This window comes from Nematolebias whitei, chromosome 5 (assembly GCF_014905685.2).
Source record: "Nematolebias whitei isolate Nwh7 chromosome 5, NemWhi1, whole genome shotgun sequence".
NCBI classification, from domain to species: domain Eukaryota; kingdom Metazoa; phylum Chordata; class Actinopteri; order Cyprinodontiformes; family Rivulidae; genus Nematolebias; species Nematolebias whitei.
The window spans coordinates 13447330-13474724 of NC_056502.1; the positions used below are offsets into that span (position 1 = coordinate 13447330).

General features: G+C 41.8%; 1 protein-coding gene across 1 annotated transcript; it reads right to left on the reverse strand.

The window, feature by feature from the left end:
• On the reverse strand, window positions 1–27253 carry megf8 (multiple EGF-like-domains 8). The gene is made up of 44 exons (XM_037676176.1): window positions 27119–27253; window positions 23654–23846; window positions 23374–23537; window positions 23069–23278; window positions 22786–22966; window positions 22516–22604; window positions 22066–22279; window positions 21799–21982; window positions 21341–21486; window positions 21139–21249; window positions 20889–21040; window positions 20608–20709; window positions 20258–20405; window positions 19732–19895; window positions 19187–19390; window positions 18428–18625; window positions 18041–18289; window positions 17805–17923; window positions 17577–17708; window positions 16936–17049; window positions 16699–16782; window positions 16121–16360; window positions 15804–15988; window positions 15074–15287; window positions 14518–14758; window positions 14267–14399; window positions 13844–14094; window positions 13583–13693; window positions 13354–13472; window positions 12946–13183; window positions 12686–12857; window positions 12355–12518; window positions 12116–12251; window positions 11801–12032; window positions 11554–11680; window positions 11267–11477; window positions 10139–10353; window positions 9837–10032; window positions 9559–9727; window positions 9284–9476; window positions 9031–9201; window positions 8768–8898; window positions 2233–2365; window positions 1–2077 (listed from the first exon to the last, which is right to left on the reverse strand). The coding sequence occupies exons 1-44, from the start codon at window positions 27140–27142 to the stop codon at window positions 584–586; spliced, it is 8658 nt and encodes a 2885-aa protein (XP_037532104.1). The 5' UTR covers window positions 27143–27253; the 3' UTR covers window positions 1–583.
• Window positions 27254–27395: the final 142 nt, after the last annotated feature.

Genomic DNA, 27395 nt, shown 5'->3' on the forward strand with positions numbered 1-27395 from the left:
CATATACTGAGATACAATGATAAAATCACTAATACTGATGGAAAACCATGTCACAAGCAACAGTTAGTTTTTCCTGCACTGTGCTAACAATTAAGTTTGCAAATTATGTCCTAAAGTACACCATTTTTAAATAGCATTCTTGATTGTATATCACTTTTTTGGGTGTAAAGCACATGTTGGTTTCAAAGCACGAAACTTTGTTTCTTATCCACGATTCTTTTTCAGTGAGTATAATTTTAATGAGTCCAGCTTTAGTGTGCTCCTACCTCTTTAGTGATCATTTTCTGCAATTATTTTGCTGATAACTGTTGTACTGTACTTCATTCTAGAGACAGCTGATTTGGTCATGTGAAGCCTGAAATACAGTTTAGCAATACATCATATAATAAAAGACACTTTACATCATACAGTGTATGTACACTCATGTTGAAAAATGGTTTACTGACTCTCATGTACAATACCTACTTCTTTTGGACTTTGCCTTTTTTTCCACTGTTTCTTTGAAAAATTATTTCTTATATTTGTAACACTTTACATCTGTCTTTTCTCTGCAATATTTTATACTTATCTGCTTCTTGCATTCCTACATAGCCATAGTGGTCAGGTGCTGATGTCCTAGCAGCCCTTTACGCCCTGCACCTACCCCTGGATGCCCCCCTCCGTTGCCATGACCACAATATTCCTGCAGATTCTGGCGCAGAGTAACCAGTGCAGAGCCCAAGCAGGCACGGTTTGGAGCCAAGACACCCCCAGGCAGCTGGAAGAGGACGGTGGCTACTCCAGCCATTCCATCCTCTGTGGGCTCAAGAGTGATGGGCCCCACTTTGAAGGAGGAATAGGAAAAGCCCATGAGCTGTGAGAGGAAAGGGTCGGAGCGACAGAAGTGCTGGTAGCCAGAGTATGTGGATGGATGGTGTTGATGAGAGGCTTGAGTTCCAGCTGTAGTGCTGGCATAGTGATGGGTGTTCAGGTAGTGCAGTGGTAGGTGCTGTCCGCTGTTGCCTCCTCCGCTCAACGTGAGATGGTGATGGTGGGCTGTAGGCCCAGAGCTCGGGTCATGTTTATAGGAGACTGGTACTGCTCTGCCCCTTTGCCCCACTACTACTCCACCTATCTTTCCTGTGCGGGCATGAGTAAGTGACACAGTGCTGCCACCGACCCCTCCACCAGCTGAAGGCAGATAGATGAGCTGAGGCTCCTCCGGTTCAAGGTATATGGTAAGTTTAGCAAATGGTCTGGATGCCATTTTAGTCATCTCCTGAATGTGACGACGCTGCTCTCGACGGAAGTCCAGGAACTGCTTAACCTTCCACAAGAGAACACAGACAGACAAGAAAAGGAAAAAACAGGAGAAGAAAACTGAGAAGAAGACAAAGAGGTCAATGTGGGCCTGGTCTTGTCGCAAAAACAGCAGGCCCTGGGACTCGCCCTGTCTTTCATTGGTTCCCACGCCTCTGAGAGCGATGTAAAAGCGGCTAGATTTCAGGGAGTGCACCTCATGAGGGAAAGTGATGACCACACGATCTCGAACTCCTCGAACAATCAGCACTGTCTGTGGTTTTAAGACAGTTATGTAGGTGATGAGTCCTTCAGCGCGTTCCTCTCTGATTTCTCTTTCTGGTCCTGAAGGTTTGGCTTGTAGCTGCTGTGGGTTCTGGGAAAGCATGGGACCTCCCAGATTGGACGAGGCATTGGCAAACACTTTAATAGGGGACGGAGGGGAATCCTTATCTACTGTAGATGCTCCAGTTTTCACTGATTCCTCATCTATTTTGATAGTGTGAAATCCTGTGTAGCTGTTCACATCAACAACAAAGGTGTCGTGTGAGTTAGACACATACACCTCCACTTCTCCAAAGGTAACATCAATGGTGACCCGAATGTCCACATTTGTAAACTTTGGCTGTGCAGCAAAGAACACAGTGCGACCCTTGGGAAGGTTGCGAATAGTGGGGTCATGGAAGCAGTTTGTTTGGGATGTGGGATCAAAGCAGTACTCTGTGTCCACATTAAACTGACGGTAGCACTGATGCCCATTCACTGGGTTGCCATTAAAGGAGTCTTTGCACTTGGCACACTAAATGGAAAAACAAACACAATTTGAACTTATTCCAGTAACATTTCCCTCCAACTTTAAATAATGTAACAGCACATGTTACCTAAACAACACATTATAACGTTTACAGAAAACATTGTCAAAATTCTACAAAATAATTAATTCCCATCTCTTACCTGGTGCCTGTAGCAGTCTTTTCTATCATTCTGAGGGCTGCTGAGGCAGGATGAGGTCTCTGTGTTGTTTTGACAGGGGCAGTTTGTTCCATCGTGTTCATTACATCTGTCTGCATGACCATTACATTGACACCTGCAATGACGAGAAAACAGGATTTAAGCAATGCAATATTTAAGTACTCCAATAGATCTAGACTGCCCTTTTGCAGCATTAGTGGTGCTGCTGGTTATGCTTATTGCCTCTGGCTGGTAGGGCTGAGTACCGAACCAAGGTTCTTTCATAGCACCGACCACACTGCGTCGGTCGGTGTATGGATTGAAACGTCACTCTTTTTTCGGTGTCAAGTTTTGGTATTGGCTGTAACGTGTTACGTGGTTTCAGCACGCTGGCAGGTAAAACGCAGACATATGACAAAAGACTATGTGTTTACACCCAGAACTGTATAGAGCTGCCCTACAGCTTGTTTGTCTATGGTGCTGGTTATGCTTACAGACGGGGTTCACATGTGCAGCGCATGTGTTGTCGAACGGCTTCGACAACACATGCAACTTTCTGCTTATGAGCAGAAAGTTGCTCTGTGTTTTTCTGCAAGAAGAGGGACGAACAGCAGCCTCCCCTCCTCCTCTCAGCATTAAAGTCAGTCTGTGTGTGTTAAACGGACTGAATCAACATTCCACAGCCCGACTCCTCTTCATCAAAGAACTCCGAGGACGGAGCTATGTGTGTGTTTCAGCTGGTAAGTTTATGTTTGTTAACGTTACTGCAGCTTAACATGTATGTACATCGCGGTGAATTAAAACTAGAATCCATGTAACGCTAACTTAAAGATATTAGTGTGCAAATTTATTTTATCTATGTAACTAGCTAAACTCAGAAGCTAACTAAAGATTGACAGTAACAGATGAAGCTTAGCTTGTAAAACTGTGCTCATCCATCGGATCAGCTGCTTAAAAAGTTTGCCTAATGTTCACCGTTTGTTTATGTTTTCCTCACAGGAGCCTCGGACCCAGATGTGAGGACAGAAGCAGACAAAAGAACAGTGAGGTGGGGGCTAGAGGATGACATTTTTTTGGGAGTACCGCCGGTCATGTGATTCCGGCCGGATTCTGGCAGGACCGGAGTCAACCTCATTATAACTCACGTGACCGGGACGTGACCGGACTGAAAGCTAACGGGAGCAAACAGGAGCGGGAACCGATCAATAACCAAAAATGAAAATGGAAAAAAAAAACACGGGCGCAGCTATTTTGTAGTTTTCTTTCAGTAAGCCTTCACTTTAACACAAGTCAAAAGAACTACATTTCCCAGGAGTCAAGTGTTCGAGCCGTAGCTTTACACCGAGAGGGGGAGGAGCAGCGAGCGAAACGGCCGAGTCTGAAAATAGTTTGCAACGCAAGGTAAGAAGTAACTGTCTGTCACTCACAGAACAGGTAGAAAGTATTAAATAACCCTGAACTTCATGAGAGTTGTGTGTTGGTGCTGTGCTGCTTTAAACTTTAGTCTCAGCTGCGGGGAGTCGGACTTTGTTTACCGTCAGTAAATGAACAGACTCAAACAGCGCATTTTTCTCTACCCTGTCCCTTTTAACTTAAAAATTATGCTCTGCTTTGTTATGTGTGTTTTTAGGTTAAAATCTTCATTATCTGTTGCTGTTTGTATTGTAACCCCCCCCTCGAACTCTTCCTGGTTAAAGTGCACGCATTCTCCGGTAAAAATATCCCAGTTTTTATATGAAAGGCTGGTTACATATACATTATAATAACTGTTATTGTAGGGGGGACATATTGGTGCGAGGTCTGTGGGTCCTCCCCCATAACTTTTTTAATAAAGTAGCTGATATTTCCTGCATTATGGTGTATTTTAACAGGTTTTAAAAAATGTATGTTTACCTACATAAGTAAATACTTTATCCAATAACTGTTTTAGAAAGCATGGCACAAGAAGTAGCACTAAGCTTTTTGTTTGTCTTTAATTTTATTGTATTTTTCTACCTAACACAGGAAGCTGTTAGCTCTGGAAGCAAGCTGTTAAACAGCTTTGGACACAAAGACCCTTGTCACACACTTCAAAAGAGCAGGTAAGATACATAAAATCTTGTAATGTCTGCCAGGTGAGGTTGCTTAAATAATTATAAAATATGATAAGTGAAATAAATAAAGAAACATTGAGCTTCTGTAATTTATATTTGCAAATGTCACATTTTCTTGACTTAATTTCATTTGTAAACAGAGGCGGACTGGCCATCGGGAGCGACGGGACACTTCCCGGTGGCCTGGTTGCCGAGGAACGGGACTAAAGGCTCGGTTCGGGTCGCACGGACTTTATTATTTTAAATAAACAATTCACTTTTGCCTGGGCTCAGGTCTCACGCTGCACTGCAGCGACGGAGAAAGCCTGGCACATCCCCCGGCCGGGCCGGCCCCCTCCCTTCCTTTTCTGTGTGTCACTCACAGAGCAGAGACACACACACACATTGCGCCCGCCCCCCTCCCCGCCCTAGGACTCGCGCTCCCGACGGTGTTGGCGCGCGGTGCGTGCATCTCTGAGTTGTAGAATGGAGCAACAGAGACAGCCAAAGAAGAGGAAAGGTGGAGCAGAGAGAGAGAGGATAAAAAAGAGAAAAGCTCTGGCCGCGGATGCTGCTAAGTGCTATAAATTAATGTTTGTTCGTAATGGAGCAGGTAAGAGAAACACTTGTGTTGAAAAAATTGAACTCTGGCACAGTTTATCAGCACAGCTTAATATCCACATGCTAGCTTCACTTTGAGGGACCTAAGTGGGCCAACACTGACTTAATATAACAAATGTTTTTAAGTTTTTACAAAGAATATTGCAAATTTTATAATATGGGTTAGGATCTGAAAAAAGTTTAATGTTGAAATGTCTAGGAATTCAGATTTTTTTGTATCTAAAAAAGTTAAGTCAGGTCCTCTGGACAAATAAAAAAAAAACTTGTTGAAACTTTTGTCTTTAATCCAAAAAACTAAGTTCAGTCTGAGGAGTTGCAACAAGCTCAGTTTCAAATAGCCTCTTCTCATAGTGGATCAACCAGTTTGTTGTTAACATCCAGAACTAGCTGTTAACATAAGGAAGACCTGCAGCCTAACAACCCCTAACAATGGTTTCTTTTCACAAAGATGGCTTCCTTTACTCCTCTCTCAAACCATAGTTCCTCTCTATCAAGGATGTGCACATCTTCATCCCTGAAAGTGACTGCTGGCCTGCAGATGAGTGTAAACTGCCGAGTCTTGGCCTGAAGATGTTGCTCTTCTGTGCTGGGCCAAAGAGCAACATCATCAGGCCAGGAGAACTCTGTGGTTTACACTCATCTGCAGGCCAGCAGTCACTTTCAGGGATGAAGATGTGCACATCCTTGATAGAGAGGAACTATGGTTTGAGAGAGGAGTAAAGGAAGCCATCTTTGTGATGAGAACTCATCCATCATTAAACAGGGACAGAGGCCTCTGTGTCCAACTGTAGCCCTCTTACAATGCTGTTATTGCTGGTATCTCTCAGCCCCCTGTGAATAGCAAACAGCCTAGAGCACTAACGATCCATTGTTAGGCTGATGATGGTCCTCCTTTATCATGTTAACAGCTAGTTCTGGATGTCAGCAACAAACTGGTTGATCCACTATGAAAAGAGACTATTTGAAACTAAGTTTGTTGCAGCTTCTCAAACTGACAGTCTTTTGGATTAAAGACTAAACGTTTCAACAAGTTTTTTTTTTTTTTAATCTGTCCAGAGGACCTGACTTAACTTTTTTAGAATTTCTACCTGGATTATTGAGGATATTTTGTGTATACCCTTCATTACTCCAATAAATTATCTGAATATTAAAATCCTTGTATTACAATATTTTATTTAAACTTTATTTTACCAGGTAAAGTTCCGTTGAGATTAAGACCTTTTTTTTGTTATATGAATAGCCAATACATATAAATAGTCAATAAGTGAAAACTCAGTTAGACGTGTGCAAACAACATGCATTCAAAGTGCGCTCAATTGAACTCAGTCTTGGTGGTTTGCGTTAATCAGGTGGTGGTGGCCTGGGATGGTATCAAAATTCCCGGCCTGGATTATTGTCCCAGTCCGCCCCTGTTTGTAAAGCTCTTGTTTTTGATAAAATATTTTTTCCAAAAGAAAGGCCAACAAATTGTAATTTGTAGTCACTGTAACCCTATTTTGACTTGTGCACTGTCTTCTTTCACTTTTAGGTTACACAAGGCTCTGGACTGGTCGAGCTGCGGAGAAATGAGGTGGAACACCAGACCTGCAATGATCCAGTCTGTAAATGATGCTCTGAAGTCTGGGGAGATGCACGACATCATGCTTCACCTAAACGAGCTCGTTACCTCAACCACTAGACTGAACTTCTTGAGGACGTCGTCCAATGTATAATAATGCCTTTAAACATTTTAATTTGTCCTCTTGCTTGGTACATTATTATTTTTTTGTTTGTTTGTTTATTTAAACAATTTAAAACATGACAGTAATGTCACTGTTTAAAGGAAACAATTGCTCAATAAATTAGTAAAATGCAACTTGTTATGTTTGGGTTCTTTCATCTAAGGCAGACATGGTGTGACCCATGTACTGGTTTAGATTTTTTGTTTTTACTGTAACTGACCTTCAAAAGAGCCAGAAACAGGGACTCAGCAGCTGATCCTCCGTAGAAAAATTATATGGACTACTGGCCATGTATTATTTGTTTTATGATATTTAGTGAAGGTTTTTGTTTGGATTAAGGAAATAAATGTCTCTATTTCACCACAGATGAACTGTTCCTGTTGCCATATCTTTTGAAATAAAACTGCACAACACAAAGTAACTTAAACAGGAATGGGTAGAAGATCAAATCAAATTCAATGTATTTCCTAAAAATTAAATGAAAAACAGGAGCAGGACAGGAGTGGGAGTGATTCTGAACAGGAGCAGGACAGGAGCAGGAGTCATGTTACCAGGAGTGGGACAGGACAGGATTATTTTTTTTTTACATTGGACCAGGATTGGGACAGGACAGGATTTTTTCTGTGGGACCAGGACAGGACAAGAGTGAAAATCCACTCCTGTGTCATCCTCTAGTGGGGGCCACAGGACAGTCAAACTTTGTTGTTAAAGTTTGCTTCCTTTTTCTACAGTGGAGGCTCCATGGTGGAGGTAAGTAAACTTTAAAGGATTTTGCTGACCAGTTAAGCTTTCATCTCTCAGCCTAGATCATGTTTTTTGAACAACAATAATACAACCATGTTATTGTTGATGTTTTGTGTTCTCATGTCAATTAGGGAGATAATAAGAGCCCTAAACCCCAGAGAACCACAGAAAAGATTCAGGCAGAGACACAGAGGTGCATATGTCTGCCATCAACTCTAACCTCAGTGAATCCAGTGACCTGCTGGTGGGATGTGAGGGACAATATGTCAGTGCTATCAAACTGACAACCAGGTATCTGTGTGTGCAACAAGCATCATCCACACCCTCAGAGTGAACATTTCCTACTACTGGAGACACCATCAGCCAGGAGTGGGCTTGTTTGTGTCCAGAGAAAGCAGACATGTTGATTTTTCTGAAGAAAAACTGCTAAGTGAAAATATCCTGATGCATGCTCAATAATCCAGGTAGAAAAATCCAAAAAAGTTCAATCTGGTCCTCTGGACATTCATGAATTGAATGTCCAGAGGACCAGATTGAACTTTTTTGGATGCTAAGTGAAAAGGTCCTCAGTGTGTAGCAGTGAGCATTAGACACTGACGTGTCACTTGTTGTTTGCAACTGTTCTTCATCCATCCATTATCTTTTACCCGCTTCTTCCATTTTGGGTCACGGGGGTCGCTGGTGCCCATGTCCAGCAATCAATGTGCAAGGGGTGGGGTACACCCTGGACAGGTTGCAAGTCCATCAGTCATAGAGACAAATGAGAAAAACAGCCATTCACTCTCTCACACCTAGGGACAATTTAGAGTTACCAATCAGCCTAACATGCATGTTTTTGGTCTGTGGGAGGAAACCGGAGAACCCGGAGAAAACCCACACATGCACAGAGAGAACATGCAAACTCCACCCAGAAAGGCCTCCGGACCAGGATTTGAACCGGGGACCTGCTCGCTGAGAGGCAGCAGCTCTACCAGTTGTGCCACCGTGCTGCCCTGCAACTGTTCTTTTGAACTGGAAATTATTTGTTTATTTTTATTTAAGAAAACTGCTTGGATTAGAAATACCAAAGTTAAAAAATAAAACTCACAATTTGTACTGTAATGTGTAACGTAATTTTATTCTTGTTAGAATTAATAGTAATTACAAAATTGGTACCGAAAAAAGAACCGTCCAGGAACTAACACCGAAGTGAAGGTACCGACACCGGTACCAATACCGATTTTTTTAGAAAGGTACACAGCCCTATTGGCTGGCCCCACATGTCAAACTATCACGACAATGATACTAAACACAAATAAAACTTTTAAGAGTGAAAAAATGTATTTGTATTGATAATTACGATGGGAATTAATTGCCTGCTCAGCAGCAAGTCTTACTCACTTCTCACATTTCCCCTGCAGTAAGAAATAGCCAGTAAGACAGCTCTCACACTTGTCCCCAACACTGTTGTTCTGGCAGTTCACACACACAGCATTTTCTTCTGTGGGACCCTCAGACACCCAGTTTTGAATCTGATTAAAGATGGAGAGATTTAACTTACTAGATGTCAAAACAATGATCATGGATAACATTTACAGACAAAGTAAACAAACTTTGTTTTTACATTGTATCAAGTAAAGGACACACAAACAGAAAATACGTACACTGCTGGAGTCCAGAGGGAACAGGCGGGAGTTTTCAAGAGCTTTACTATGCTCATCCCGAGACAGACACACAACGCTGTTTCCCTTGCAAAAGTCCCGACATGGACGACAAGTGCCACCGCCTTTAGCAGATCCCACAAACAGAGGCTTACACTTCTCACAATGCTTACCCTAAAATAAAGTAAAAAATAAATCAATTATCACAAGTAATTAGAGAAAAAAACATGTAATTGGAAATATTTAAAACACTTACTATGGTGTTATTGTGGCACTCGAGACAAACGTCTGGCTTGTTTACTCCAGCACAGTTACTATGTTTATTGCAACTGCACTGAGAGGAGCAATTATCTCCAACAAAACCAAAGTGACACTGGCAAACTCCTGGAGACACACATGTACCGTTCACACAGCCTTGGGCACACACTGGCTCACACTGACCAGAAACACTAAACAGAAAAAAAAAAGAAAAAAAGAAGATCTGAGTAAACATGTCAAGTCAGCATAAATCACAGAACCCAAATTTATTACCTGCTGAGTATATAACCATGTTTGCAGGTGCAGTGGTACCCCTCAGCTAGGTCATGGCAGTCCTGAGTGCTGTTGCAGTTGTGATGGCCATTATCACACTCATCCTCCTCTGGACAATGAAGGAAAGACCAGCTGCTGTTTCTCAGGGGACAGACACCCTCACTCACACCTGAAATAATAATGATAAAAAAAGATACAGTGACAAAAAATCTACACCGAATTGATAACATTCTAAAAAACACAACTGCTTAAACCTGCCAACCAAATACTTTTCTCACCATCAAGTCCTCCTTGTAAACAGTGACCAGCTCCATTGCCTCCCGTTGTAGCACACCAGCCACACTGAGGCCTGGCAATGCACTGGGAACACTGGGTGAGCTGGGAGCAGTTAGGAGAGCAGAAGTCTCCCCCAGAAAGCAGCCGACCACACTGACCCGTTTCACAACGAAGAGGCACAAAGGATGGGCTCATACACTACAACAACAAAAAAGCTAGATATGAACCTTTATTTATTTCCAATCCAGTCCTATTTTATTTGTAAAGTGTTATTTAATTGAAAAGACAGTCTCTCCAAACTTACCTGCTGTAGAGCCATACTCCAAACACAGTGTTGCCAGCCTCCATCAGAGCCTCTAGAGCCCAGACAGAGGGAGCAGTTGTGGAGACTGTGGCAGGGTGGAGGGCATGGCAGAGGTGGAGATGACTCCACCTGCATGGGTGAGACGTTGAGCAGAGCGTAGCTAAAACAGGTCCAGTCATAAGTGGGGTTTACACTCAGGATGCGCCTTGTCTCGCCTAAAGAAAAAAACATATCATGTCAACAATGTTCAGTCAGGTCATCTGGACGGTTTCTTTTGTTGTTGAGACATTTCATTCTTCATCCAAAGGACTTCTTCAGTCTGAGGAGCCACCAAACCAAACTGAATCCCACAAACAGCTCACACCCAGAGTAGAAAAAAAACAGTTTGTTGGTGATAAGATGGCCTCCGGGGCCCACCCTCTCCCCTGTCAACTCCTCTAAGGCAGCCATGCCAAAGTGGTTCTGAACACCAAAGTTCATGCTCATTAATCCAGGTATAAATCCAACAATGTTCAATCAGGTCATCTGGATGGTTTATTTTGTTGCCGAGACGTTTTGTCCTTCATCCGAAGGACTTCTTCAATCTGAGGAACCCAACAACACATCTGTTTGTGGAATTCAGTTTGGTTTGGTCTCCTCAGTCTGAAGAAGTCCTTCGGATGAAGGACAATATGTCTTGGCAACAAAAGAAACGGTCCAGATGACCTGACTGAACATTGTTGGATTTATACCTGGATTAATGAGCATGAACTTTGGCATCATACCATACCATTTTATTTATAGAGCACTTAAAACAGCAACAAGGCCAACCAAAGTGCTGTACAGACAGAACAACAGACAACACACAAAAGCAATATACAAAATGAAGTAAATCAGAATATAGACATAAAAATGATGCAATATCATACATATTATATTATATATTACTTATTATATATCATATTATACATTAGCACAAACATTTACAAAGAACTAAACAAACAACTAACCATTATTACTGATGAATATGCTTCATTGTGTAGTTTTATTAATTTATTCTCAGTTACACATGTGTTTGTGTTTTTTTCTTAAATAAACATTAAGTGTCAGCTACAAAGGAACACCTCAACACCATCACAGATGTTGTACCTGTACGTTTGAACTGCCGAGTCCACATGCATTTTCCAGAAGCAGTGCACTTGGGGCAGTCAGAAGCCTCGCAGCTCGTCTCAGTGCAGTTGCTGGACAAGAAAATCTCTCTCTGGTTGATCCGACAGTCGTGTTCAGACGTACAGCTGACAGAACTGCTGATGCATGCCCCTTCTGGGCAGTTTGTGCACCACTTACACTGTAAAGCAGACTGGGAAATTTGGTACAGAATACATTAGTTGACTGTAAATGTCTAGCTGTGATAGAGCAAGCCTGTCATATCTTACCTGTGTTGGACTGGCAAATGTTTTAGGATGTCGAGCGAGGCATTCACTGCAGGTCTTTAGTCTGCGACACTGATCTGATTGACGAGGAGTTGGTGAACATGCGGCTTGGGCAGAGAAGCAACCCATTCTGATGGAGAAGAAGAGTCAAGGCATTAAGACAAATTAATTTAATTAATTAGCTACAGATAATTTCAAGTATGGAAAAATAATTATATACAACTCGAATTTCTGTTGGCAAATAAGTTACCTTTCAGCAATATCAGAAGAAGTACAGGTGCTTCTACACCAGATGCAGCTCCCTGTAGTGCTGTTGCAGGCCTCTGGTGTAGGCAGCAGGCCACAGGGGTCAGAGGGCACAGTGAGAGTGAGGAGTCTGCCCAGGGTGACGCCATTGAAGCCACCTGACAGGAAAAGGCGACCATCCCAGCTTGTCATGGCAAGAGACACTGAGCGATTTACTGGATCTCCTGTGGCTGAGACTGAAAACAAAAAGATGAAAAGCAATTAGGTTTGGGTAGTATGATGTTCCAAAATTAATTTGTAACAACATTAAGACAGTCACCTGGTTGTATCCAGGTGTTACAGTTGACCTGGTACAGAGACACAGAGTTACTGTAGTCTTCTGCTTCTGTCCTCCCACCCACAATGACCATGGTGTCTTTAATCAAAGCAGCAGCATGGAAAAACCGGGACAAGGGCTACAGAGCAAGAAAACAATGCAGCATAAAAATATAAGTAAATTTTATACATTTCATATGATTGTTTGCTTGTCTATATGTGCTAAGGGGAAAAGTTTCCTACCTTATTACCCTGTGATGGAACCAGGAGAGACCAGGTAAGATTAGGATAATACAGACTGTACAGCTCGCCTGATGGCTCCACGGTCTCCACATGAAAACGATAGCCTCCAAACACATAGATGGCATCAGTCTGCTCATGGTACACTGCCGAGTGGCCATATAAACCTAATTATAGAACACACATACAATTAATTAGATGCATCTTTAATCAGCTTCCCATTTGTTTTGTAAACTTAAAATTTGAGCCTAATTTAGTCTAATTTAAAACGTGCCTAAACTATGTATTAACTGTAAGAAGCATTTACAAGCATTATGAAAAGGCTTGTAAAAACCTGTAGGTGGTGTGCCAGTGTGGGGGGCAATTGTCCAATTCCCAGTTATGGAGCTGAACTCCAGTAGGTTGTGATTGAAGCCGTTTTCTGGAGAGTACCCCCCAATCAGCAGCACTGAGGAGGATCGACGTACAGTTAAAGTGTGACCTGCCACCGGGGGCAGCACTGAGCTCTGCAAAGGAAGAGTAAAAATGACATTTCATGCTGGTAAACCTTGACTTTTTGATATCTTATATTTCCACTAAAATTAAAATTCTAACCTTGTGCTCTCTCCAGACTAAGCTGCTAAGATTAAGACTCCAGGTATCCATAGCAACACCTTTCCGAGTGACACCGCCTACAACTAACATGAGGCTGCAACCACCTTCATGGCTTCCGGAGCTAGGTTCATAACCGGACAGCAGTGATGCGGCATGGTGATAGCGAGCGCTAGGAATTGAACCTTCATCCAGAGAGCTTGTCAACATTTGGGTCCAACGATTCTCCAACACAGAATATCTAAACGAAACAGTGGGGGAAAAAAACGTATATGCAAGAGAAACTCCCCAAAAACAATAAAACATTACTCGTGAGTGCACCTAAAGATCTACAACATCCTACCTACTTTAAACACAACTCTCACAGTCCTGTATCTTAAGCTTTCTCAGTCTCAAGAACTACTCTCCTACCTGTAAACGTTTCCAAGAATCCCCTCTGACAGAGAAAGTCCTCCATACATCCAGAGGTTTCCTTGTGGTTCAGACACCAGAGTGTGTCCCATTCTGTGGAGGAACCTGTGGGCCTGGTTCTGTGAAACATACGTAAGCGTATGCATTGAGATTACGTCATGGGGTGTGTCAATCATTAATTACACCTAAAAATGCAATAAAGCAATTATTCTGTTAGTTTAGTCCATACCATTGTCAGCTGAGTGTCCAAGAGTGTCTCCCAAATCAAACTGTTGGCATCTCGGGGAACTGAACAGTCTGAGCCAGCCCAGCTCTCTGAGCACACACATACTCCTAGAGACTACGAAACGCAAAATATATTGTTACATATATCTACAATCCTCTTTTTAATATGTTTGAAAATTCTAGGTTATTAAATCAGAACTGCAAAATGTTTTCTAAAGCACTTACAAATAGCAAAAATTAAAATGTGTCTCGTTACAACTCTTACTGTATTACAAACTCCTCTTCCTTCTGATGCTCCACAACCCTGAGGACACATGGGCCGATCACAATGTGGACCCCTGTATCCCTGAGGACACTGACAAATTCCACCCTGACACTGGGCTCCACCAGGACACACAGATGAACGCTCTTCATCCTCGTCAGAGTTTTGTTGGCACCGCCGTACCCAGAAAGACGCATTGAATCCCTGTGGTTTGTTTGAGGAGACGTTGGCTTCAAAGTATACTGAGATCACACCTAGTGACCAAAAGAGAAGAAACCACATGGCTTTACACTGCCCATAATAGCATGCATACTATAAATAAGTAATAGTAAATACATAGATTAAGGTGAAATTGTGAACAAAATTAAAGAATCAAAGCTATCTCTTTTGTTGTGAGCTACAGAAGTGTTTAGGTTTAAGGTCTACCTGAGGTGGCCAGTACTGTGATAGGTTGAGTCCTTGTGGTGCCACAAAACGCTCCAATAAGATTGTGATCAGAATGTACAACTCCATTGCCCAGAAAACGAGGAAGGCCATCAAACACATAGACATAGGAGCTCTGCAAAATAATGCAAATTTAATGTAATTTACAGTATCTACTGAATACTGAAAATTGTATTCCATAGAGCTACTCCAATAATGATTTCTGTTTATCAAAAAGTCATATTTGAACCTACTTTACAGTATGTGTGAGAGTCCGGGTGCAGAGTGAGGGCTATTGGTGGGCAGAGCTGTCTGGGCAGACAAGGTGCCAAGTTCTCAGTGACAGACAAGACCCACAGACAGTGAGAGAGTCCTCCTTTCCCTTCTGTGCCACTCCGCCATCCCAAAGAGGAGGACAGAGGCATGGCTGAGGAGGAGGCGGAGGAGAGCAGGACGGAGCGGCCCTGGCACTGACGGTAGCATGTGCCATTGTTCCTGTTTTTAAGTATAAAAAAGCCATTTAAGGAGAATCAGAATTTGAAATCAATTCAATTCAATTTATTTATATAGCGCCAAGTCACAGCAGAAGTCATATCAGGGCACTGAAATATTCACATAAAACAAGCCAATTAGTAAAAGTTGTCTATTTAACAAAGCCAGCAGATTGTGTTGAATCCTCACTTCATGGCAGTCTCCCAATCAAACAAACCAAATCAATCACAGTTTAGTCTTTTAAAGCACTCACTTTAGACATACAAAAATATGAAAGGGGTACATTACTGTTGAGATGTGCAGAGAAGCTCTCCTTACCTGGGGTCTCCATAATAACCCAGTAGGCAGGACTCGCAGTGTGGTCCCTGAGTGTTATGAGTGCAATAGCATTGGCCTGTCTGGTTGTGGCAGTATCCTTGCAGAGGGTCACCGTGTCCATTGCACTCACAAGGCACACATCCGCCACCCCCAGACAGAGCTGAGCCAAAGCTGCCTGGACGGCAATGTTCACAGTGAGGCCCTGTGGTCCAATCTGAGAAAGAGAGAGAGAAAATAATAAATTAGTGCAAACAGTATGTAGATGTAATACATCATATTAATATGCTGAGACATTCGCCTCTGCTGTTTTTACAAATTGCACGGTGGCGCAACTGGTAGAGCTGCTGCCTCTCAGCGAGCAGGTCCCCGGTTCAAACCCCGGTCCAGGGGGCCTTTCTGGGTGGAGTTTGCATGTTCTCTCCATGCATGCGTAGGTTTTCTCCAGATACTCCGGTTTCCTCCCACAGACCAAAAACATGCATGTTAGGCTGATTGGTAACTCTAAATTGTCCCTAGGTGTGAGTGAGAGAGTGAATGGTTGTTTGTCTCGTTTGTCTCTATGTGTCCCTGTGATGGACTTGCGACCTGTCCAGGGTGTACCCTGCCCCTCGCACAGTGATTGCTGGACATGGGCACCGGCGACCCCCGTGACCCAAAATGGAAGAAGCGGGTAAAAGATAATGGATGGATGGATGGAAAAATAACACCAACTTAAAACAGATGGTCTCACCCTGGCATTCATCGCAGATTCCTGGAGCAGTGATGCAGGTGGAATGGAAGTTGCAGCCACAGTCTACATCACACTCAACACCACTCAGAACCAGAGTGGCAGGGTCAGATGTCCAGCCTAGGGAACATTCACACTCAAAACGTGGGCTGCCGCTACACTGGCCCTCACGACATTCATTGTAACAACTGTAGAAAGGGAAGAAAATAAATATTTTTTCTAGCTTTATGCAACATTAAGTTAAAAATAAAAGACCAGGTCATTTCTATTTAAATCATTAAAAAAAACGTGTTAACAGATTTTGATGCAGAAACCCTTACGTTTGGTTACAGTGCAGCGTGCCATCCCCTGTGTACCCTCTCTCACAATGGCACTCATAAGAGGTGGGAGTGTTGATGCAGGTGGCAAAAGGGTGGCAGTTGTGAAGACCTAGCCTGCATTCTTCTACATCAGGACAAGTGGAGTAGGACCAGACTGCATCTTTCTCCTCATCATCAAAGTGCTCAAACTCTATCTCCATTTCTAGGGGTCTGGGTGGAGCAGAGGTCTGTGGCTCAGGGCTACAACACCATAACAAAAATATCTGAAGGTTAAACGAGCAAAGTTTGAAAGAAAAAGTTGCAGATATTACTAGAAAACACAACACTTATATTAACAGTTCAGTAACTTTGACAATGTATTCACAAGTCTTAGAGATAATTACAAAATCGTACTGTTTCTAAAATTACAATTTTAGTAGTTCTAAACAAGCCTCATGACCAAGCACTATCTCAAATGGATTTTTAATATGAAATAAACACTAAAACAGTAATTCTATTGTATACTTTGGATTTAATAGCTCCTTTTCTTTGAGAAATATTTAACACAGCTTGAAATAAATTGTAATGAAACTCCTTACTTTGCAGCTCTAGCTTCAGCCACAGCCACACTGCAGTTGTATACAGAAGGGTCATCTACTCCTGCCCAGTCTCCCCTTAAACATCTAAAAAACACAATAAAAAAACACTTTTCATATCCATACCTAATAATTAAAATGGTGTTTAATTAAGTTACCAATACTGTTTTTTTTTACAGTCCATGTCTTTTCTTTGTATGCACTACTTATCAAATATTGTTTGTCATTGGTCATGCTTACTTTCCAATTGTGGGATTGTTGTAGTCACCGCACCAGCCACACTGGAAAGTTCTCAAACAGTCAGTACACACGTTTAAAGCGGAACACTGCTTACACTGGGGAACCGAGTGCACACTGATGAGGAAGAACAGTAAAAAGGCCCACATTTATGTTATCTAGCAATAAAAAAAATCCCAACAACACGTGTTTAAGTAACATAACTGTAAAACTACTTGTATTCAAGTTACAAAATAACTAAACTGATCACTGGTGTTAGTGACTGTACAGTTCATACTTCAGGCTTTTAAATGATAAAGCTAAGTTTGTACTGATGATCTGTGCTTTAGCAAACTGAATTTGTACTAAAATAATGAATAATCAGACCCAAAGGCAAGTTTTACATGGGAGCATGGTGTAACTGTTTTTTTCTTTTACAAAAAGTGTGCAACATTTATTTTAAAACAAAGTCTCTTAACTAGAAAGTTAAATTAAAAAATAAAGACTTGTCATCTGAAGTACCATAATAATTGTGCACCTCTCCAGATGCAATCTAGACTGTATTTGAAGCAGTACTTTGTTATTCAGTTTAACAACTCTCACACCAAAGGAAGACAATAAACAAAAAATACAAGAAAAAAGTGTTGCAAATGAGCACATTTTACCTGTCATACCAGTCCCTGCATTCTCCATAGGGGTATTTTGTGAGATAGGCAGCAAAATAGAAGCAGGTCTGAGCTGACTCACACCATGCACACTGGCTGGAGTTAGACAAGCACTCACCGCATGATTTTCTCCTTGTCAAAAAAGGGAGAATAGCAGTGAGTTGTTGGTTCTGATAAAATCATGTAACATTTGAAATGACAAAAGTTTGAATAAGTTTTTCAGCTCACTGGTTGCACACTTTAGGACACCACTTTGCATCACGGATGGATCCTTCTAACCTGCCCCGCCGGCTGCACTGATAGTCCCCTTTCTTGCTGGAGTTTATCTGCCACTCACAAAAAGGATCCTATAAAACAAAATTTAATTAGTGTCAGTCCAAAATACAGAACTTTAGTAGAACTAAAAAAAAGCTACAGACAATTTGCAGCATATCCATTTTGTTTTGATAACATCTGGGCTGTACCTGAGTACATGCAGAGCAATCTCTGTACTCCTCACACAGGGTACAGTGTTGTGGTGCCAACAGCAGATGACGCTGACCTTCACCCTTTTCTGTTTCAGGGCAATGTTCAAAGTCTGGGATGTCCCGCAACAAGCAGCGGGACAAAGATGGACACCAGCCACAAGACTGGTCAGACAGACAGGCCAGACACGACATGTACCCAGAGCAGGATCCTGAGCGGTAGGGCTCCAGGAACAGGAAAGAGATCTCCTTAAGGAAAACAAAATCAGTTTATTATTTTTCTCATGTAACTAAGAAAACTATTCTTAAAAAAAAAAGCATGCCAGCATAGTTGGCACAACAAGCTAAAATAGATTTGTCAGTATAAATGTTTAAATCACTACTCACACTCCCTCCAGGTAGTGTTCTGTTCCAGATTAGGGCCATTTCGCTGGTCTGCCCTGAGCCAGAATTGTTTAGGTAGCCCTCAGCTTGAACAAGGTAATGGTTTCCCCTGGTCAGGTTGGAGAAGAGTCTACTTCCATCGGGTCGAACGAGCAGCTTTAACTCCTTTTCCTGCTGGGCTGCCCATCGACCCACTACCTCCTGATAATATAGATAATAGATATAGTGTATAAATTCCATAATAAGGCGGCAATTTAATATTTTTTTATTTATTTTATTGATTCATTCCAGACATGTCAAAACCATTGACCAATCCATGTACACATATCCATATACAAGCACACACACAAATCTCATTTAACATGTCTGAAAAGGGGTAGGAAGAAGTAAAACTTTTTTCATCCTACCCCTCTTCCAGTACTCTATAGTTACATTTTACACCCATACGGTTTTCCGAGTCTTATGAGTCCATGAGAAAAAAAAAACAGCAAACCAACAAACTATATATATTCAACATTACTCCATTGGTAAATTTCAGAGTTGTAAACCCACACCCAAAGTCATTCACCTCCAACTACACACTCTGATATACACATTTACACCAGTTTACACACCCGCACACAATGCCAACCACCTCCCCAATACAACCTGACTTATCCCCAATATCAAATCAATACTTGACCTCCAAAGATCCAAATTATGATATTTTTATTTTCTACATTTGAGAAATTGTTTCCAGTGTTGAGGTGCATTCATCTTTACCTGATGGGTGGAATTGGGTCCCAATGCAATTCTAGCCTCAAAATGGAGCCTCTGAATGCGAGCCCACATGGAGACGGTCTCAGTGGGAGGGGGTGCAGGTGGAGGTCCCCCCCACAATGGGTGGATGAAGCCCTTGAACTGTAGGGCCACATCCATTTCTGTTGTAGGACTTAGAATGATGTTGGTACTGCGGAGTATAGAAACCTGGAGGCGAGGGAAGTGGACGAAACACAGTGGAGGATAGATGGAAGTGGAAACACATCAACAGGAGCTCTATTCTTTATACACTGTTCCACATTTTTGACTATCTAAATGAGAAAAATATTTTCTATGCAAAACAGAGAAAAAGAACAGAAAAACGGAGTACAAGGCAAGAAATTTGAAAATAATAAACATAAAATAAATATAAATTAGAGGCAATAATAAGATGGAGAACTTCAGTGGGTTCAAAATGTTTAAAGGAAGGAAGGAGGATTAAGTATAAGCATAGTGGGAAGTAATTACAACAACTAGTACATTGATCAGTTAAGATTTGGACTCCGTACCTTGTCAGGCTGGGAGTCGTTGCGGGGGTGCTGGAAGGTGAGCAGGTGCAGTCCCGGGACATAGTTCTCGGTGCGACAGGAGTGGAGGGAGGTTAGGAAAAGGGTACGCTCCCCCCACCAGCCGTACGCCCCTGAGATCTGGTCCACACGGCACGCACTTCGCTCTGTGAGACCGAGAGGGAGAGGTCAGCACACAAAGTACACATCTGACCTCTTAACAGTTTAATTATACAGCAGTTTCCTTTAGTATACCACTGTACTAAAAAGACTGATTTGCGACTTCTGTGTGACATGGTCGCACAAAGTAAAATGACAAGACTTTATTGCACTGAAGGAAGTGTGTGATTGGACAGGCAGGTCAAATAACAATCTGAGTAGCCTGTCTAATCTCAGCAGGATGTAGAGTCAAGTCACTAAACTCCATCTCAGAATCACGCCAAACAGAAGTCTAATCCCTCCCATGTCAACTCCCAACATCTTATTGTTTCTTTCATTCTGCCCTCCTTCCTCCCTCCTTAGGTCTCACCTGACACTGGGAGGCAGGACTCATTCTGAACACACCAGCCAAATTCACCAGGGGCACGAGCTAGAGATGCTGGAGTGCCACTGAACACCAGGCAGGACTGACAGTCTGACAGGAAGCGAGCCAGGCCCAAGCAACCAGTGCTGCCACACTAGGAGCAAAAAAAGAAAGGAAAAAAAAAAGTTATACACAGAAAATGTAACCTAGACTAGCATTTAAACAAAAAACAATGAAAGAAAAAAAGTATCTCACAATAAAGGACCTAACAAAAGAAAACGTATACTATTAATGATCTATACAAATGTTTAAATCACTTAGAGTAAAGCAAAAAACTATTTTGGTGGAAACGTTACCGGGTTGGTGGGCTGGTACTCTCGACAGCGGCCTTCACACCAACTGCACTCTGGGTTCTTAAGGCACATACTTTCATCAAGGGCTTCAGCACAAACAGCATCCTGGAAAGGTAAAAATAAATTAGTTAATATAAAAACAGGAGTATAATGCAATTAATTATTATCACTGAATGCCTTTTGCTTTTCATCCAATCACTTGCAAGCTTTTAAATTTCACAAATTTCTAAATATCACAAATGACACCAATTTCCATTCTTTTGTTTTAAGGCACCTAAACTCACCCTGTCACCTTGATCGCTACTAACAAACAGTGGAACTTTATAAGCCACAAGGTCTCCACGAGCAACACCACTGTAACCACCAGCAACCAGCAGCACTCGTCCCTCCATCACAGCAGCAACATGCGAGTACCGGCCCCTCACAGCGTCACCGTCTTAGACACAAACACACAAAAAAACCTTTAGTAGGAACTTATTCCACATAAGTATCAAGAACATCTAAGCAACAAGTTAAAGAAAAGATAGTACTCACTGGATGACCACCTTGTCCCAGATGACACCCATTGGTGGCAGCCCAAATGATAGAAAAAGATTTCTTCATCATAGCATTTCTCCTCTTGGTAATGAATATGAACATTCCCTCCTGGGAGAAAAAAAAAGGCAAAACCAAAGACATAAATATTAAGAAAATCACAAAAATCAAATTAGTTTGTGCTAATATTCTTGATTCTCACCATAAACCACCATGTAGTTGCCTATGACGGTGGCTGAATGGAAAGCTCTCTCTCTGGGCCCAGTTGCAGGGAAACGAGAACGGAAAGAAGTCCAAAACCGCCGGTCCACATGAAACACATCAGTGTTGTTGACCCGTACACTAAACCTAAAAAGAAAAATATTCAACAGTGGATAAAAAGATGCTGTCCTTTTGTCTGACAGTTTAATATTCAAAAACATGTTTAAGTTAACAACTTGCTTTTTACCCGTTTATGATTTTAAAAATCATGTCCTGCTCATCAAGTTATATCATCTATATTCATTTGACTACTAGTTAAACAATCTATGATATTATGTATAGACATACACAAATTATTAAATCTGTAAATGTGTTTTAAAATAAAAAATATATATTTATTTTACTCTGTCATGTAGCAATGTGTATTTTAATTTTTAGACTGCTTGAAGATGTGTGAACCTGGCAGTGGTAGGCCTGTGACCTCCATAGACCAACAGTGTCCTGGATGGGCTGTGGAACACCATGGAGTGGCCAGCAGAAGCAGGGGGTTTACCACCGGTGGACTGAACTGTTTCCCAGCGCCCTGAACCTTGCAAGCCAAAGCGATACAGAGTCGAGGAAAACATATCCTCCTCAGTGCGACCTGCAAAATAAATATGGGTAAGACTTATTTCTCTAATGTTTAAATACAATACACAGCCATTAAAGTAACGCTATCAAGCTCACCTCCAAAAACATAGAGATTAGTGTCAACCACTGCTGCGGCATGATTAGCCAGTTTAGGAGCACCTCGTGAACTGGAAAATCCAAGCTGCTGCCAGTCATCTTGGAGTGGCCGGTACATCCAAACATCACTGGCTAGGGAGCCATTAGCTAGTTCTCCTCCAAAAATAACCATATTACCCATGTACTCCACAGCTGTGTGAGAATGACGAGCCATCTAATACAAAAGAGCCAAAGAAAGCAGAAAAGAAATAACAGAAATATTAAACAATATAAGTGAGAGCTCAAATTTGTGATGTTTTACATATGCTACTAAAAAGGATGGTTATTTCAGAAAATTAGGTATCAGTTTTACAAGCACTAAAATAACCTAATTACTGTAAAGTTTTTATTTACACTATGAGACAACAATTAGATTTTTGACCCACTATATTTTAACTATAAACCACTTACAGGAGAATGGCCATAGGACCTGCTTTCCCATTGGTTGGATGTGAAATTGTATTTGATTAAGTCGCCAAATGCTTTGTTTAGGTCGAACCCTGCACATGGAAGATAAGGAATATTCAAAATTCAAAAGTACAGTCAGATACTTTAAAACAGTAGAAATCACACAAACCACAACAGCTTTATCCTGGAACTCTGATAAATGTTAAATGGGGGGGTGGGGGTGTTCTCTAAATATTGAAACAATATTGATATTTTTCTATGTTTTATACCCACCACCAAACAAATACATGGCTCCCGTTGGGGACAGGTACACGCCGGCAGAACCTGTCCTCAGAGGTGTGTGGGGGTCTCCTTCACTCACACGCCACCACTGGCCTACCCCACTGTCATCATGGAGACCAAGCTGGCAATTGTGGCCCAAGAAGCCTGGGTTACACTGACAGCGCTCTCCTTTCTGAAACAAAATAGAAAAAGCAGAACTATAACAGAACTCTAAATCTCACAACTGACTTACAGTGAAAGACAATTATGGTTTTACTTTCTGCTTTCTTTGTACCTTGTCACATTGGCCATTCAAGGAACAAGCCTGGGAACACAGAGGGTCTGTACACGATGGTCCACCCCAACCCTGATGACAGTGACACTTTGATGTGGTGGAATCACAGCGGCCATGCCCACCACAGGCTCCGGGGCATAGTGAGAAGATGTAGGTTGCATTAAAGCCCAGGAGGTTGTAATTAGCATCACTGAAGAGATGGATAAGCATCTGAAAAAAATAAATAGAAAAATAAATATAGGTGAACAGTTGTTTCAATCAAAACTGAAAATTCTAAAAAATGACTGAATTTCCTGTTATGTCACCTTGCCAGACTTTGCTTCAATCGGTTCAGGCAAAGTGTTGCCACTCAGACTGGCGAGAAGAGGGCTCTGGTAGGAGTCACCATCATACACAAACAAGTAGTCATATGTACACTCCGTATCCATAAAGGTGAAATTTAAAACTATGTGATAACTGTTGCTGGAAGCTGAAAAAGAAGACAAATTCCCAGTGTAATTAATCTCAGTCTAAAATTTCTTGCTAAAAATAAACCATCTAAAAAGGTCAACCAAAAGCACAACATGCTATTTTGAGTTGCTCCACCTTTGATAAGCCACTCGCAGTTCCCATTGACAGAGTAGTTTCCTGGTCCATCTGTGACGTAACCTGGAGGTCCCCTCAGCACCTGTCTGTGGCCCTTGCAGTCCCCTGCCAGGCAAACAGGTGACTCGGATGATAGGAGAACCGCCAGAATGAGGACGGAGACAGGGATGGGGGAGGCCATCACTGGCACTGCCTGAAGGATGGGAAAAAAGAGGGACAGAATAAAACACATTAAAATAAATAAATAAATAAATTATGATACACATACTGTATGTTGTAAATGTGTGGACCTACAGTTTTCAGGTATGTACTAACAGGTTAACCATTGAAAAAGATCTAAACCAAAACTTGGCAAGTTTTGTGATGGAAACCCAGTCTTGTTGCATAAACAAGAACACCCCACCCCCCCACCCCCACTCAGTTGCACAATGTCTTTTTGACTGATCTCACTGCAACATGCTATTTCTAATCTGGATGACCTACCTAAATAATGCACTACCAAAAGGTCCAATTATCATGATGTGAATTGAAGCAGCATCTATAAAAACAACTGTCTGGTATAGCTATTACCCAGACGTTAACACAAGTAATTTCCAGTTGCCCAAAACAACCTATTTTCATCTTGGACAATCAGATCTCGTCTCATGGTTGTACAATGGACAATCAAGTGAAATAGACATTAATTAAAGTTCTCTGTCCTCGCAATGGATTTCCATCCATCCATTCATCCATTATCTTTACCCGAATCTTCCATTTTGGACCATGGGGGTCGCCAGTGCCCATATCCAACAATCTGTGCGAGGGGTGGGGTACACCCTGGATAGGTCGCCAGTCCATCACAGGGCCACATAGAGACAAAGGGGACAAACAACCAATCACTCTCTCACTCACACCTAGGGACAATTTAGAGTTTGGTGTATAATCCCTCAAATGAAAACAATGAAATTATATAAAAGTTAAAAGTAATCTACAGAAAAGCTGTTCAAAACCCTCTCTCTTCCTTCAGAATGCCATTGGTCTTGTGAAACTAGATGGTGCAGGTTAAAGTTTTCTTACAACTTCAACGTTTCATTAAAGAACATTGTACTTTATACTTTTAGGTCATGTGCACAGTATACTTCTAGACTTGTGCCGCTCAAGGTGGCAACATGTTGGAGTAGTGCTGATATTGCTTTTGAAAGCTTTAATTCCTCTTTTTTCTGGATGTAAATCACTTTTTTTGGATGAATGTTTTCTCTGGTATCAGATGTTGTGCAGCTGGAAGGATTTTTACTGAAATCTCTTTATTTTTGGACATTTGTTATGATGCGTAACTAGGGGTGCACCGATAAACCGGCCCCGATTTCCTTAATTTTGGGAAATCGGCCGATACTTACACGAGAAACCGATTTTACTGACTTTTTTTTAGTTTTAACAACAATTGTCTAAACTTTATTTATATTTCAGAGCACTACCTCATGGCCAGTCTTAACAAGTTTGTACTGTTTCTAGGATATTGTTCAAGGGTATGTTTTTCAATAAAATAATGTTTGAAAACTGAAGGTGCATTGTGACCTTATAACACCTGACAGTGTCGCTTATAAAACAAAATTGGTATCAGCCAAAATCGGAATCGGCAGGTCAGACTTTTTAGAAATCGATGATCGGCCAGAAAACTGCAATTGATGCACCCCTATGTGTAACCATAACAAGACGGTGTTTTTTTACAACAGGAGCAGCTGACTAACTTCTCAAAGCTCAAATAATACCTCAACTACAGCACCAAATACCAAATGAGTTGAATAGGAGGTGCCAAGGATGCAGAGCAGGTGCAAAAAAAAAGTATAAATACATTGGAGTTCACCTGAACAGACTTGACTGGAAACACAAGTTAAGCCGTCTACAAGAAGGGACAGAGCAGACTGCACTTCTTGAGGAAGCCAAAGTCCTTCAGTGTTTGCAGCAAGATGCTGCATATCTTCTATAAGTCTGTTATAGAGAGCGCCATCTCTTCTGCTATCATCTGCTGGGGTAGCAGCATCAGAGCAAGTGATATTTAAAAAGATCAACAAGCTCATAAAGAAGGCTGGCTCAGTTCTGGAGGGAACCTTTGGAGATGATTGTACAAAGAAGCACTCTTCATAAAGCGAAAAACATTATAGACAATGCTGAGCATCCTCTTCATCAGACTGTCATACAACAAGTGTCTTCAGTCAGAGGCTTCTTCAGATCCGCAGTAAGACCGACCACTACAAGAGATTCTTCCTGCCCACATGTATAACAACTCTTTAATGAAACCAGGATAAAGAGTTACATTTAATTTCCCTTTGGAATTAATAAAATATTTTTGAATTTGAACTGAATTCTCCTCTTTACATGAAAACCTTTGAGAAGTGACCTGTATGCAGGAAAAAGCTCTCAAATGTCTGGGATTGGGTAGTGTGCTTGGGTAACATTTGTGTAGAAAAATTTCAATCAACAGATTTTTCTTCTGCTTCAATTCTCATCTACCTGCCAGCTGCGCTCAAGTGCCTGACCACTGAGATACTGGAACTAGCAGGAAACATGGCTCATGACAGCGGAAGGACAGGATCGTCCCTCAGCACCTACAGTTGGCTGTCCGCAGTGACGAGGAGCTCGGCAGAGTGGCCATCGCTCTGGGAGGAGTTCTGGCGGGCATTCGGGCAGCCCTGTTGCCCAGGAGAACCGAGAGGCCAGCCGGATCTGACAGCAAGCTGGATCTGGGTGGACAGATTGGTATCTTTGGCCAGATTCTTCGTATTCGCTGCAGGAGATCCTTCCTTCCCACAGCAATCAGCATCTAACAACTCTTGAATAAAACCAGGATGATGAGCTATGACAACACTTAAATTTCCCTCTGGGATTAATAAAGTATTTCTGAATTGAATTGAATCTCTGTTTTAAATATACTGCAAGTGCCTCTCCTGCAAAGTCTTATGACAAGGAAGAGGGTAAGGAGGAGAAAGAGGAAATTCCGCTCCAGCAGCTCCTGTGTCTTGCACTAAGCAGCTTGGAAACTCCAAGCAGTCCACAAGATGGCTGACTGAGAACATTTGTATATAGTAAACTTTGTGTATAGTGCAATATACTTATTATATCACATGTTTCTAGAGATTTGTTGCCTTATTTATTGCAAAGGTTGCACCCAAAATTTTGCCAGACAACCTCTGCTGGACTGACAACCTGGCTGGAAATTGTCTTTATGTCAACCCCTGAAAAGTATATGGGGAAAAATTTTTTTGTCAAGCTTAAAATCACAAAAGGAAGCACAGAGACACAGTTGTCTCTAATTGCATTTCTCGCGTCAAAAGCAGTAAGTCAAATGAAAGGGGAAAAAAAACGACTGGGCTCTCTTCAGACTATCATAACAAAGCTAACGGGTAGGCTAAGCTAGCTGACAGAAAACCGTTACCTGCTCGAAGCCGTTATGTTGTTAATTAGCAGATTTCATGAACATGAACTTACCAGTTCCCGTCTCTTAAGGCCCATGATGATTTACATTTTCGCTGGATCTTTTAGGGTAAGCAGCCGCATGGGCTAACTTCTGTTTTGGCGAGAGCTGAAAATTGACAGCTTGCTAGGTTAGCTAGCTGCTATTGAATGTAACTGACTGCAGAGCAGAGGACGGAGGCTGCAACACAGCGCTAGCCGCTAGCTAGAATCCAGATGCGCATTCGTCAGCGGCTGCAGAGCACCGTAAATTATTCCTCAGTGTATATTATTTGCATTTTAGAAGGAAAAT

Excerpts from the sequence above, each read along its gene's own strand:
- megf8 (XM_037676176.1), bottom strand. The coding sequence starts at position 27,142 with ATGGGCCTTAAGAGACGGGAACTG. Across the intron at positions 14,759-15,073 it reads GGTTATTATGGAGACCCCAG|GAACAATGGCACATGCTACC; the intron begins GTAAGGAGAGCT and ends ACTTAAAAACAG. Across the intron at positions 12,519-12,685 it reads CACTGGCACACCACCTACAG|GTTTATATGGCCACTCGGCA; the intron begins GTTTTTACAAGC and ends TTCTATAATTAG.